The 14,690-nt window shown below is 51.6% G+C and overlaps 1 protein-coding gene across 1 annotated transcript in view; it reads right to left on the reverse strand.

The window, feature by feature from the left end:
- Positions 1 to 2,168: 2,168 nt before the first annotated feature.
- The window catches only part of RASSF4 (Ras association domain family member 4), a 34,997-nt gene continuing 22,475 nt past the window's right edge, over positions 2,169 to 14,690 (reverse strand). Inside the window, exons 4-11 of the mRNA XM_004049322.5 lie at positions 14,229 to 14,371; positions 12,768 to 12,859; positions 11,911 to 12,068; positions 7,506 to 7,607; positions 7,167 to 7,218; positions 5,818 to 5,939; positions 4,883 to 4,980; positions 2,169 to 3,616 (exon numbers count right to left, since the gene is read on the reverse strand). Coding sequence (XP_004049370.1) covers positions 3,556 to 3,616; positions 4,883 to 4,980; positions 5,818 to 5,939; positions 7,167 to 7,218; positions 7,506 to 7,607; positions 11,911 to 12,068; positions 12,768 to 12,859; positions 14,229 to 14,371 — 828 coding nt within the window. The 3' untranslated portion in view covers positions 2,169 to 3,555. The remainder of the gene's footprint in view (positions 3,617 to 4,882; positions 4,981 to 5,817; positions 5,940 to 7,166; positions 7,219 to 7,505; positions 7,608 to 11,910; positions 12,069 to 12,767; positions 12,860 to 14,228; positions 14,372 to 14,690) is intronic.

Consider the following 14,690-nt stretch of genomic DNA (forward strand, 5'->3'; position numbering starts at 1 on the left):
TGTCTTTGTCCCTTGCACCCCACTGGCTTGCACACACACACACAGACACACACAAACACACACACACACTGTCTCAGCAGGGAGCACTGCTGCCTTGGGTCTGTGTTTGGCAACATGGATCCCCAGCCCAAGTGCCAGAAAGGCACTTATAGGTGTGGCTCATGTGCAGTAACAACAGTGGTCCGTCTCCCACCAAGAACTCTCAGCCCAGAGATCTTGAACAATGGTTCTTTCCACCAAGCCTGAGACTTGGCTTTCTGTTTCCTTTGGACTCTCTGGGAAAGAAAACCCTGGGAGTTCCCATTCCTAGGTCTGAGAAAACATCTCTGTTAAAAGTTGACCAGGAGGGCACAGGGCCCTACCCTGCACGTGAGTCTCAGGCAGGGCACGTAAGCAGCTAGCCTGATCCCAAACAATCGCAGCTCTCAGGGCCTAAATATAGCCCATGCATCTGGCTGTTTTTATACTCAGTTGCTTGGCTCTGATCGACCAAGCTTCCTGTCTGATCACCACTGAGGAACTGAGGGCAAGGGGCTGCTGCCCACCACTGCACCTGGCAAGGATATCCCGCTGCCCCTCCGCAGCTGCAAGGCACCTGCGTCCTACACACCCGGGACACATTTTGCAGGGCTGGTTCCTCCACAAATCATCTGATCAGACTGGATAAGCTTTGGGCCTTGTTTCCATGGGACTAAGGGGCCAGATGTATCCTGGGTGAACCCTGGCTCTATTTTGCCAGTGGGAAGGTCTTTATTCCATTTTCTGGTAAACATTCCAATCAGGTAGCATATGGTTATCACCGAGGAAAAACAAGATGTTTTTGATCCCTTCTGGTAATTTGTTCTGGGCAAACAAACTTGTTTTTCCTGAGTCCAGTCCTTTTGCAATCATGCTGATTTCATCCTGTGCTGTTTATTATTCTCTCTGGTTCTTGAGGCCTGGCCTGGCAAGAGAGTCCTATTTTAGGAGACAACACTCTCCCATAGCAATCTTTGCTTTATCTTCGGATACGTTTATTACCTGAGACACTAGGTAGCCAATGGGGCACATGAGAAATACCCTAAGCTCTATGGAGAAAGAAAGCGGGAGCTCCCCACAGGAACCAGTAGGAAACCACAGAGACCAGCCTCTAACGTTTGAAATTATGGGGTTGAGGTGAGCTGAATCTGCAGCTTTTCAGATTGCCTCTGAACAGCAAATATGATGTTGATTAAAAAAAAAAGGTGTGAACTCCTCAGCTGATTGCAGAAGTGTACCTTTTCCCTTTTTCTGAGCCACTTGCTAGTGATTTTTCTGACCCATAACGTTCAGAAATTAGATTGGTAACACCTACTTTAAAAGTGACACTTATCGAAAAAGGCCTTAAATAATATTGTAATAACTTGCAAAAGCAAACCAACCAACCAAACAGGTTGGTGCTTAGAGAGGGTCTCCTGCTCCACTGGCTTCCTGTGTGCCAGGACCTGGCCTGCTCCTAGCTGGCAGGTGCATCTTGGCCTGTGACGCCACATGCACTTCTTAGCCAACTCTGCCTTGGCCTCCACCTCACTCCCAGGAGCTTTGCCGGTTCGCTGCTCAGCTGATCTCTCGACCCTTCCAGTGTCTGGCCTTCTTCCCCTGATGAGAAGACCCCTAGACACAGGACAGACTGGCTCCATCTTTGTGCCTCCAGGGCTGAGCACAGGCCTGGCACAAGGCAGTCACTCAGTTACAGCTGAACAATGGGACAGGAGCTGTCCTCCACCTGAGACTGTAAATAATAGCTTGGGAGTACAATTACCTGGGAGCTCCTGTTTGATTTGTTTTGTACCCTCTCCTAGGCCCTGCTTCCATCCCACCTGAGCCCCTGGCCTGGAAGATTCTTGGGGCCCTCCTGATGCTAAGATTCTGTGACTCGGGGTGACTCTATTGCTCATCATCCAGGTCACCTCTAGGCTCCCACCAGTGACGCCTGCGTGTTCCATGGCAGCCTCTCCTCAGACTCCACCCTAGTCCCCAGGGCATGCACAGAAATGAAGGAGTCATGTTGGCTCCTAGAGCAGCGAGTTGTGGCTCTTCTGCCAAACATGGCCACATATCCTTTAGGATAAGAGTTTCAGAAGTTAGAGCCGGGGGTCAGGGTGGATGCACAGAAAGCAAAAAAAAAAAAAAAAAAGCTTGGTTCTCACTTCTTCAGTTCAATACAGCACACCTTTATTGAGCACCTAAGGATCTATGCTGCCAGAGGAGGGCAGTCAACAAAACAGTGGGCAGGCCTCCCCTGCAGCTCTCTGTGTCTGTGATGATGGAGCTGGGTTAGGGAAATCCCGCTGTGACATTTGCCCTGACGCAGTTCCGCACAGCATGGTGGCTTCCAAGCTATGCTCTTGATGGGCACCCGTAACGAGCTTCTACATGCATTAGAGATGGAGCCTCTCCTATCTTTGCAAGCCTTTGTGGTTCTTCCCTTTAAATCTGCCATCCACGGACCTCAACAGGAGAATAATTTGGTCTTCAGTTTGCTCTGTTTTAGACAAATACTTCACATGACTGATGTAAACTGTTGCATAGTTTCGCAAAGGCTTTCTCATTCATTCCTGAAATTCTCCATCAGTCACAAACACAAATTGTTCAGTATCTGGGGAATTCAAAGCCCTTTCCTCAAAACAGACATTTCTCCTTATCATTCTTCCTTCAGGGGAAATATTGAAAGTCATTGAAAGTCATCCCCACCCACTAGAGGAGAGAAACACAAGCCCAGAAGAGGCAAGAGGTACACAGGCATCCACGGGACAGTGGTGATGGGGCTGAGCACTGCCTTCCAGAGCTGCCTTCCAGAGCTTCCAGAGGCAGCACCCTCTCAATGCCATGTGGACCCTCCTCAATGTGATTGAATGACCGTGTTTCTTGCAGCAAGCTCCTTGTAAGAATCGCTTTAGGTCTCTCTGATGAAGTAAAGACTGATTTCTGCAAAGAAAGTGAGATACTTGTGGCCTTATTCCTGGTCTCACCTCTGTGTTGGGGCTGAGCTGTGTGAGGCTCACAGGGTGACATTGGAGGCTTAGAAGCCGGGGACACTGTGGCGAGGTGATGGCTGAAAGCAGGCTAGATCTCATACCTGCTGGCAGGCCCTGCTTTTCCCAGCAGCATTCCTGCGGGGCAGCGTGATATGAGGGCAGACAAGAATCTCATATGAAGGAAGAGGACAGGGGCTTGTGGACCCACAGGGGCTCCGGGACAGGCAATGTGCAAGCAGATGAAGCCTAAGCCGCAGGGGCTGGGCCAGCACTGCTCTCCAGTGCAGGAGAGGCATGGTGTGGACAGGGCTGGCCACACAGATCTGACCCAGCAAGTTCCTGGCCCCTCAGGCCTGGGTCGGCTTCCTGTGGGTGCTGATCTTGGAGCCAAGAGCTGGCTGTGGGAATCATGGTGCTCAGGCTTCAGACAGGTAGACACACAGGCACTCGATTCGTCAGGCGATGGCCATCAGTCAATGTGACCGGCCGGGGCCAGCAACCAGGGCTCAGTGTACACCTGCCACTGCTGGGGACTTTGGAAGAGGCAGGTGTTCGCCAGTTACTTGGCCTCCACCAGCTGCTCCAGGCGCTGCAGCATCGTCAGACGCAGGGCTTGGAACCTGCAGGGAGACATCGCCAAGAGGACTCACTGAGGCCAGACAGGGCAGGGAGGTGGGCAGCAGAGCGAGGGATCTGCAGATGGCCGGCTCAGGAGATCCCTGCAGCAGCCTCATCTCTCCTCTGCCAAGGAGAGGGAAGGCTGTGGCCTGTGCCTCATGAGGTGCAGTCAAACCAGGCTGTGGACTGCACAGAGCATCAGAGCAGAGTGTTGTCATTTCTATTGCAGACTCTAATACAGACAACAGCACACTGGAGTGGACAGGGCGGTAGGGCAGAGATCGGGAAGCCCATGTTTCAGCCCAGATTCTGCCATAACCTATGAGGCAACCTTCCTTGTGCTGGGCCTCAGCATCCACTCTGTACGTTGAGTGGACCCACTAGTTGCCCCCCAGATCCCTTTCAGCTCTCAAATCCTACGGGGTCAGGACTGACTGCAGAATGGAAGATTCCCTCTGACTTTGGTCTCCTCTGCCTGTTTGGGGTCTGGCTGCACAGACAGGAGCCTGTGGAGGATGTGGCTTTCCACGGGTCATTCAACCAGAGGCTAACATCCATCCTTTCCCCACACACCCCAGGCCCTCTCAGTGAGCTCCTGCCCTTTCCTTCCTAGCTGCCTCCCCACCAGCCCTGGTGGGGTGCCCTCCACAAGTCCTGGACCACACTTCACTTTGCTGAGGGGGAGACGTCATTGGGACTACAGCCTGGCTAACTCATGCAGCTGGGCCCTGGCGTGGTGTCCCCAGGAGCTGGCAGGTGAGACCTGCTCACCTTTTCATTGAACTAGCCCTCTGCACCTGAAAACATCAGCTGAGGCTGGGAGTTACAGCATCTGCCACTTTGGGGAAGGCTCAGAATTCCCACTAGGACAAAAGGCCCTAACCAGGCCAAGTCTGCCTCAGCATGCCTGCTCCTTGGAGCCACATCACCAGCAGAACTCAGAAGCTTGACCCAGCACCCACTTGGGTTCCTGCCTGACTTTCCTGCCAGGTGTTCTGCAGCTCATGCCTGCGCTGGTGAGGATGCCAAGACTGGATGGGTGATCGGGGCTGTGTCCCACTGTTTTGGCAAGCTGTCACTCCAGCGTGGTGGCAATACCGAGCAGGGGGCCAGAGGGTGATGCTGGGGAGCTAGGGTTAGCAGGCCTTCCCGTACCAGGGTACTGGTGCCCATGGAGGAGAGAGACCTCCCAGCCGGCACTGGTGCTGTGCTTTGCAGACCTGCCCTGATGTTCAGGACCCATGACTGGCTGTTTAAGTGCTGCTTACTTCATGGTCAGTTTGATTATTTCTCTTTCTTCCTCTTCTTTTAATTTTTCAACAAAACTGTCCAGCACCGGCATTTCAAACTTAATGTACTGAGCGACCTAGAAAATCCAAGAACATTTTAATGTGCTTTAAATTCGAAGCCAAAAGTATGTTTTCTTTTCCTCAAGGCTTCCATAGTGGCCCATGCAGCCAACATCTTGTATCCACAGAAGGAGCTGCCGCTTTTCCCACCCCACCCCCACACTGCTGTGTTGTGTACAGATGCCAGGACGGGAGCCTATTATTATCTCAAAGGCAACTGTTATCCCTGGGAGGAAATATTAAACTGAATATTAGGAAGAGCATTCAGTACAGCAGCACTGTCACATTGGGTGCCCTCTGGGCTAGGGGGTAGGGAGGTGGGAGCACCATTGTTTCTAACAATGGGATGCAATTGCAGCAGCCTGGGGGATACGGGGTCACTAGGCCTCCTACTTGAGGTTCAAACCCTGTAAGCGTCTTCTATGCAGAGGAGTTTGGAAATGCACTCACTGTCTGGTCAGAACTCAGGCTGTTGGTAAGACTTAACTATCTCCCTGTTTTCCACAGGTGCAAGGTAGGGCCTAGTTAAAAAGCCTTTGCATAGGTCTCTCACATAATGACAACAAAATACATTCCAATGAAGGAAAAGACTTTACTTCCCTAAGAGGAAAAGGACAGGGCCATGGTTTTATAGGACCCAAATTCTTCTTTCCCCTAAGCTGCTGGTGCTGGCGGTCACTGATGGGAGAGGGAGGGCTGGCGCCTCCCTGTGCTAGGCTGGGAGCCCTTTGGGAGAGTGTGGAGCTCCTGGAGACATCAACTGAGAGGGCTCTGGCCAGGAGTCCTTGGGAGGCCCCGTCACCCACGAACCCCTCACCCTAGAGCAGGCCTCCCCAACCTTGGCCCCCACTCACTTCATGGGGGACTTCCACGCCCAAGTCAGCTTCCATCAGAAACATCCTGGCGATCTTCTCACATGGCCCGTGCAGGATTCTGGAAATCAGCGGGTACTCGCAGTCTTTTAATTTTGTTCGCTCTGAAAAAGAAGGTGGTTTACAAAAATCACGGGAGATTAGGATCACCTCTGTCTGTTCCAGATTAGGAACTGATAGAAAATGTGCGTCTAGGGGCGCAGGGAACCCTAAGAACACAGACCTCGCTAACAGCGCTGCCCTGAGAGATTCCTGCTCATGCAGAAGGGAGGCAGAACAGGGCCCCCAGATCTGCCACTTTGGCATAAGGATTAAGTGGAGCGGCTGGCAATTGAGAAGAAGAAGATACAAGTGAGGCTCTTTGCCCTCCCCTATTTGCCAAAAAGCAGGACATAAATTTGTCAAGGTGTGCCCCCGTCCCTCTCTAGGCAATGATGGAGTTAATCACCAGAGACAACCTGAGCCCCTCCTCAGCCTGGAGAGGGCACCAGAGGAACCTGCACAGCATGTCCCGCTGAAGCCCTTCCCTTCCCGCAGCTCCCCGTGCGGTGACCTTCCCACCCTTCGCCTCCCCAGAAACTCAGGCCCTTCTCCTCTGTCTTGTCACTTCTCTAAAAACTTACTGCTCTTTTGTGAATATGCTATTTAAGCCCAAATTCTGACCATTCATCCCTGGATATTCCAAAGGGCATGCATGATGCAAGTGTTAACAAACTTCTGTTTGTTCTTCTCCTTAATCTGTATTTTGTTAATCTAAATACAGGGCCCCAGCCAGTGAACCTAAATGGGTAGAAGGAGAAGATATTTTTCCTCCCCTACAGTGTCATTCAGCAAAGGTGCAGCTTGAAGAGAAACAAGATCTGAGGGGGTGGGAGAAAGGAAAGCTGAGATGGGAGGGCCAGGGCCTGATGCACTGTGACACGCACCCCACCCTTCCTGACTCAGCGCCAATGAGCTAGGGACCCACCCATCCATTTCTCTGGAAGAGGCGGAGAGGGAGGCTTCCTATAGCTTGGTGGGATTCTCTTTCAGAATCCTGAAAGAATTAAACTTAATGTACTGAGCGACCTAGAAAATCCAAGAACATTTTAATGTGCTTTAAATTCGAAGCCAAAAGTATGTTTTCTTTTCCTCAAGGCTTCCATAGTGTGCCTGGGTTTGGGTGGGGGAGAAATGTTCATGCTGGGAGGCACAGTGTGCCCTAGCCCACTAGGCAAGCCAGCACGGAGCCCATCTGGGAGGGAGTACAGTCAGTGGTTGGTGGGGAGGGGGCTTGCTGAACAGGTATTGACCTTTTGCTTTTACGATCCAGAAGTGGGGCAGGTACTCACCCCCAGACTCGTGAACGATGTAGAGTGCGAACTCACTGGGGCCGTCTTCCACCTGCACAGGCAGTCACAGGAAGTCAGATCACGGTGCTTGGAGATGGGAGAGAACTGAGAGGGTCCCCTGACAGTAACTACACCCCCAGTAACACACACACAAGTCACAAGGAACCTGCCCTCTCCCAACCTCCTCTTGCTTGAAATCCGAGGGACAAAAGCTCAGCAGAGGGACCCATGCTAGACCTTCTGCCCAGGAACCACGGGCAGCTTTCCCCAGAACCCCACCCCCAACAGAATAGCAGACCACTGGCATCCTGGGGCAAGGCCACTCCTGGCCAGGCTTACCCTAAATTTGTTCAGCAGCAGGGTGAGCACCTGTAGGGTTGTCATGGTGCTGTTGACCCTCACATTGGTCACGGATCCATAGGCTGGAGTAAACACGGAGGTCTGTACCAGGAAGGGAGAGAAGTTCAGGTCAGGCCCAGAGGGGACAAGGGACTGACATCACGATGGTGAACAGACCCAGGCAGCAGGTGACGCTGAGATCTGTGAACACCTGCACCTGTCCATTCACGCTGATGCACACACAAGCTGTTCCCAGACCTGGGAGACACTCCGGGAAGCTGTAGTAGTGCACGCCTTCCAGAGGCCTAAGGAAGATGTCTACACACCCAGAAGGGCCAGCTCTCTGGACCCGAGGAACCAGGGCCATGGAAGTCATTCACAAGGGTGAGGGAATCAGTCTCTCTGTCACTCTTTCTATTGATTAAGTCACCAGTTGTCTGTTGATTCTAAGGCTGAAAGTTACCCAGTCTGTCTCCTCCTCTTCATTCTCCCAGCGGTGCCTAGTAGAGGCACTGGTCACACCATATCAGCTTCCCAGCTTGTTCCTTTCTGGTCTCAGTCCCTCTAATCCGTAGTCTGCACCGCTGCCTACAGGAACGGACTTCTAAAACCCTTGCACCTCCAAGTGACGTCTAGCCCAGCTGCATCCATACAGTCTTGGCTCCCTTCCCTACCCTGCTCCATACCATCTGAATCAGAGTCAGCGTTTGTAGAACACAAGGCGAAGCGATCTGTGCAGTTCAATGTGAGAAGCACTGTTTGAAAGCGTGGGTCTAAAAGTATCTGAAGGCTTCCTGGGGACTGTGCAATAACATCTGTAATTCTTCTCATTGTCTCGCACGTATGACACTATGGTTGCCTAACAAGCACCATGTGCTCCAGTCACAGAGCTTCTTCACAATTTGGCTAGGGGGCGGGGGGACACATTATATTTTTGCAGGTATCTTGCCTTTGCCTAAGAGACACCATGTATGAAATCAACCAGGACTCTGCCTGACACATAATAGGTCTGTCCTCAATAAACCCTAGCTGTGTATTGAACCCGCTAAGATTTTACATACAATCATTGACTTAATATTCATAACAACCCTTTGAGGCAGCTATAACTAGTCCCCTTTTCTTAGAAAGGAATCAGAGGCTTTAGAAGGTTAACCAGCTTGTTCAGAGTTACCCATCTAGAAAAGACAGAGCCCTGACTCAAAGGATTCCATGATTCCTGAAAACCTACATGTTACCCGCCTGGTGCTGGTGCCTCCCAGCAAATGTGACTCCTCTGCAGGTGAACCTCTCCTTGCTTTTCAAACTCAAGTTTAGATTCGCATATTCCTCCTCTGAGATCCTAGCTCTGTTTTCCCAAGGAGGTAGCTGAGGCTCAGAGAGCTCAAGGACCTATTCAGTATCCCTGCTCTGATAAGTCCAGGCACACCTGGGAGCCATTGTGAGTTCAGGTCCAGACCATCACAGTGAAGCGAATATCTCAATAAAGTGAGTCACACAAATGTTTTGGTTTCCCAGGGCGTATACAAGATATGTTTATACTATACTGTAGTTTCTTAAGGGTGAGACAGTATTACATCTAAAAAATATGCATGTCTTAATTAAAACTACTTTATTGCTAAAAAATCTGACACAGAGACACAAAGTGAGCACATAGTGTTGGAAAACGGCACCGATAGACTTGTTCAACACAAGGTTGCCACATACCTTCAATTTGCAGAAAACGCAGGTGCAGCAAAAAAAAAAAAAAAAAAAAAAAAAATTGCAGATTTTTGCAAATGGAAGGTTGCTGTTCAGCAACCTTCCATTTGCAAAAATCTGCAAGGTACAGTAACAAGAAGCACAATAAAATGAAGCACGCTGTGCCAGAGTCAGACTCAACCTCGACCTGCTTCCCCCAGCTCGATTCTAGTTGAGGTGCAGAATGACTGAGTTATACAGAAAGCCAGGATTAGGATTAGGCTTTCTTGTCCAAAGAAATATGGAAGAGAGGGCCAGGTGCAGTGGCTTACGCCTGTAATCCCAGCACTTTGGTAGGCAAAGGCGGGCAGATCACGAGGTCAGGAGTTCAAGACCAGTCTGGCCAATATGGTGAAACCCCGTCTCTACAAAAAATACAAAAATTAGCCAGGCATGGTGGTGCGCATCTGTAGTCCCAGATACTCAGGAAGCAGATGAATCGCTTGAACCTAGGAGGTGGAGGTTGCAGTAAGCCCAGATCGTGCCACTGCACTCCAGCCTGGGCTACAGAGTGAGACTCCATCTCAAATAAAAAAAGAAACATGAAACAGAGGAGTTAGGCTATTTCAAAGGGACAAAAAGTCTCGTTAACAAGACACTGTGTTTCTTCTGCATGAAGCCTTTTCTCAAGATGATACCAACCAACTCCAAGTAGGAACAAAGGCCCCCTGGCTACTTTCTTATCTCTAACCACAAATGGTTTCTCTCTAACAGAACACATTTGAATCCAATAGGTCAGGCAGTATAAACAGCTACAAAGTTTCACCCAGTCTGGAAATAAAACCAACATTTCTGGGAATCAGAACAGTTTTGGAAAATGACTGAGTGAAGTAATGGTGCACAGTTCTAAGAAACAAAACCTGGAACTATCTCAGAAATTCAATGCTAGGAATTATTTATTTTTTCAATTGTTGCCTCTGACTCAAGGAATCTGTGCCCTCATTTCTAAGGACATTAGTTCTGTATGGATGTTGAGCGTGGTAAGAAAGGGCTTTTTGCATAGTGCTTTTCTTTGGGACTTCCCTTACCCAGGAGGTGGGGGAGCTACTGTCCCAAATGCTTAAGACACTATTCTGTGTCCTTGAAAGCAGTACTTTTTCCTGGAAGAATGGATTCACATTCCACGGGCAAATCTGTCACTAGGAGGAAAAGCTGCCCTCACTGGGTGACAGGCTGAGACCCCATGTCGTCTGGCTGAGTAGCTCTTCTTGATAGTGTGGTTCAGTTGGAAATGAGAGGCTGTGATGAAAACCCTCACTGTTCATTTCAAAGGCTGCAGAGTGCTCAGTGTTCCTATGACGCTGGCAATCACTACAATAAGGTTTAATGTAACAGACACACCTCTTAGTGATGAATGAGACCCTTCGAGGAGAAGCAAATGTACCAATGCTAAACTCCACCATTCAGTACTTTGAATCATGGAGCAAAACATCCCTTCCCCCCCCCCCCCACCTTTTTCTGGTAAGGAACATAGAACTGGAAAATACCTAAACCCATGCACATATTTTGGAAAATTTTTGAATAATTCCTTAAACTAGCATATCAACATTTATTTGAATGCTAACAATGGGTACTCAACACATTACACACTAAACCCCTTTTGGAACAAGATTTAAAGAATACTCAAGTCATGTTATGTGTCCCTGGGCTAATCTATACCTTTGTTAATCTCTGCCTAACTTCAATCCTGGGTACCCTTTACTCTCTCAGGAGACTCTACTTTGGAATAGTCCTGGATTTTTCCAGATTTAGCAAAGGCAACCCTATTGTCATTCATTCACTCACCACAAGCCTAGCAGGGGGTGGAAGGGAGATCCTGAGATTAAAGCAGGGTCCCTTCAGCTTGCCCAGCAGAATTCCAAAGTAGACATTCCAAAGTCCAGGGCACCCTAAGTGTGGCTTGAATGGCCCCTGGATAGCCTAACCTGGGATACCTGCTCCTTCAGATCGGACCCTGAGACCCTCCTCCTGAGCCCCCTCCCTGCCATAAGTCATCCTCTATCAAGAAGGGCAGCTGCTTCAACTGGAAATCTTGGCTTGCATTTCCCAGTGCTGAGGGAAAGATATGGCCTGTCACAGGACGCTCCATCCAGGGCCTTGCCCAGACAGCCAATCATTCTATTTACAGTAACAATCAACTTCTCCTGCTACAGTTCAGTTTGTTTATAGAATGATGTAATTTGGGGAAAGAAAGCTTTTCCTGAGGTCAGTACAATGCATCCTTGGACAAAAGGCTGTGTGCTGGGAATCTGGGGTCGTCCAGGTTCTCTGGGGCACAGACACACGTGCCCTGGGCACACCCCTGCTTAATTATTTGGTGAGAGTGATGGCTGGATACACAGTGTTCCCAGGGATCAACCAATCAAGTTCGGGGGGAAGCCTCCTAGAAAGCGCCCTCGTTGAAGACACAGTCAGCGTTACTGTCTGCCCAGGGCATCCCCAGCTTACTTGCCAGAATTCTGTGTGACTTGTGAGGATGCACTGACAGTGAGCATGTGCTGGAAAATGCTTAGGTCATAAACGGGGCCGTTATGTGGATGCAACCTGGTTTTTCCTCCTGAGGGCACAGGAATGCCAGCAACCCCCACACAGGTCATGGTGCTTGCTGTGCCTGTGCTCAGGCCTGGCTCCCCATGCGCCCAGGGGAGAGGCCAGGCTGGGGCATCACCTTATGATTGTAGAAGTGGCCGTTGATAGAGAACCGGTGTCGCCGGATGCGCTGGGCCTCACCGGGGGCGCGGCACTTGGGCCTCCTCTGGCTCATGCAACTGGCGTCGCTCTTGGTCCGCATCAGCTGGGGGGCCTCCTCTGCCTCCTCCAGGGGCCCTGCATGAGAAATGGGTGAGAGAATGGCAGGGTGGGTGATGCTGACAGAGCAACTGCCTGTTGTCAGGAGATCTGGCACCCTAGAGCCCTGTGGTCACGTGCATTGGGGCAGATGGGGACGTGAGGGCCATTCCTGGACTGGAGGCTGGATATTCCCAGCTTGCAGATAGGAAGGTGAGACCCAGACAGGGTAACCTGGGTCACAATGTCACATGGCCATACCCCTCTTGGTCTCTGTCTTAGGGTGCCCATGGAGGTCTTTGGTGGCCCCAGCCCTGTCTTCTGAACCCCTGTTCTGAAACAGGCCCTTCACTGAGGGCTAAAGAAAGGGGAACAAAAAGGATGAATGAGCAGGTACAGAGGGTGAGGACGAGGTTGCAGAGGGAGGCGAGGGGCCAGGAGAGCGCAGTGCTTTCTGTGGATGCTCCTGTTTCCCATAGCACACACAGGGCGGGGGACTCAGGCCACCCCCACACTGTCACTGTCACCTCCCAAGCCTCTGCTCACTTTTCCATAAAAAAGAGCGAGAATGAGGGCAGAACACCTCACAGGCAGGCACCTGGGTAGGGGTCCAGCAGGTGAAGCCCCTCTTTTGCTGGGGCACAAAGCTGTCCTTCGGAGATTGTGGTTGTGAGCCAAGCCCCTCTGCTCCTACCCCGGATGAGGCAGGGGTCTGGGCAGCTTGCGGGCTCCACTTACCCGAGCTGTCTGTGGAACTCTCAGCCTTGTGCACTGGCTGAATGCTTGGCCCCTGGGCTGTGATGTTCCCATTCTGGGGCGATGGCTCCTTTCTGAAAAGAGATAACTGCAGTGCTGAGATGGCTGCTGGCAGAGAAAGGGAGCTCAGGCCAAGGAGAAGAGACCAGCAGCCCCTGGGGTAGGACACAGGTGGGAAGCAAGGCAGGCTGAGGTGAGGCCTGGATTTCAAACCAAGAGAGTCAGTCTGAAACAATAAAAGGAAAGTAGAGGCCTCCCCCAGCATCTGCTGGACGGAGAGTGAGCCTGGCCCTGCAGACCTGAGGGCTTGTGCTGGGCTGCATCGCACAGACACACGGACACATGAACATAGTCAGGGCCTGCGCATTCCTAGACACCAGGCTTAGCCAGGCCAGCAGCTGTGTGCCAAACAGGCTCGCTGGGCTTCCCGAAGGCCTAGTGGGGTGTCAGGCAGGGGCCACCTAGAAGGGCCCAACCTCCAGGCCTCTTGGCAGGATGAACCCCAGGCCAGGGTAGCTAGTGCTGGGCTGGAGAAGGAGTGGGTATGATGGGGCACAGCCCTGTAGCCCAGGGGACCTGGGGAAGAGAAGACAGATGGGATCCTGGAGAATACACGGGCACAGCCGCGACTGCTGTCTGTGAGTGCTTTACCTCGAAGAGGGGCACATGTGAGTCACACTTGCAGCCTTCCTAAGGAGTCTGACTTTATGCTCTAATTCTGTGTGTCTCAGAATTCACTGAGTGACTGGGGACACCTAGGTATGTGCTGGGGCTGTCAGGATGGTGGGTGCTGTCACAGCATGGGTTTCATATGAAATCTGAAGGGGGCAAAGCTCTGAATGTGTGCCCTCTACAGGAGTTACTACTGCAGAAGCAGGCAAGGCCCAGCCACTAACTGCGTCTTTTGGGAGTGGGCCGAGGAGGAGATAAATGTGCATTGAATGGTAAGGCAGGCAGGAGACCATTTCCTCCTGACAGAAACATTATTCTGATATTAAACAAATGTAATGTGAAATTCTGATAAATTTATTTTTAAAATTTTGACATTAAAATGAAAACAGAGTAGTAAGAGGCTAAATTCGTGTGAATTTTAAAGATAGAACAAGAGATGGCGAGACATGTTCGGCTTGCATAGGTGTTGGGAGGCCCCCTGGCTGTAGTCGTCCCTTCTTGCCAGCAAGGTGGCTTGCAGGAAGGTTTGAGAAACAGAAATGGAGGTCATGGGAGCCTGGAACGTTCTCCAGGAAGGAGGGAGAGGCCACCCTGGGCGAGGCTGTGGACTGAGGCAGTCACGGGGCATGGGGATGAGGCTGGGTCACCCTCCTGTGCCAGTGTCCCATAAGGGAACAGGGCTCCCACCCTGAGGCTCAGGATATCCCCAACCCACACCCCAGACAGGGAGCTCAGGCTGAGCAGGTGTCACAGAAGCCACCGGGTACTCACGGAGGGCAGCTGGGCCGTCCGGGCATCCATGAGGTGGAGGGGAGGTGCACCTGCTCCCGGTCATCCTGCATCTGCAGCCGGATGGGCCGCCTCAGCCCCCAGGCAATGTTGAGGAGCCCCTCGATGATCAGAGTCCCTTCTTCCTGTGGGGGTCCACACATCAGCCCTTTCCCCAGAGCAGCTGCCTACCTTCCCTGTGCTCCCTAGGGATGGGATGCTCTGAACACTCAGGCCTTGCACATCCCTCCTCCTGAGTGGCCCCATCCCCTCAGGAAGGACCATCAGCCACTACGTGCCCTGGGGCGCGTGACCAGGCCCTGTGGGAGGGAGCCTGAGATGTGCTCAGCTCATGCCTGGCCAGGGGCACAGCGCAGAACACAGTGGCTGAGTCAGGTGTCCCACAGGAACCCAGCTGCTGGCCGGCAGGCACGTCCACACCGCGGTGAGGAAGTGGTTCCAGGG

The sequence above is a fragment of the Gorilla gorilla genome, chromosome 8 (genome assembly GCF_029281585.2).
Source record: "Gorilla gorilla gorilla isolate KB3781 chromosome 8, NHGRI_mGorGor1-v2.1_pri, whole genome shotgun sequence".
In the NCBI taxonomy this organism is placed as follows: Eukaryota; Metazoa; Chordata; class Mammalia; order Primates; family Hominidae; genus Gorilla; species Gorilla gorilla.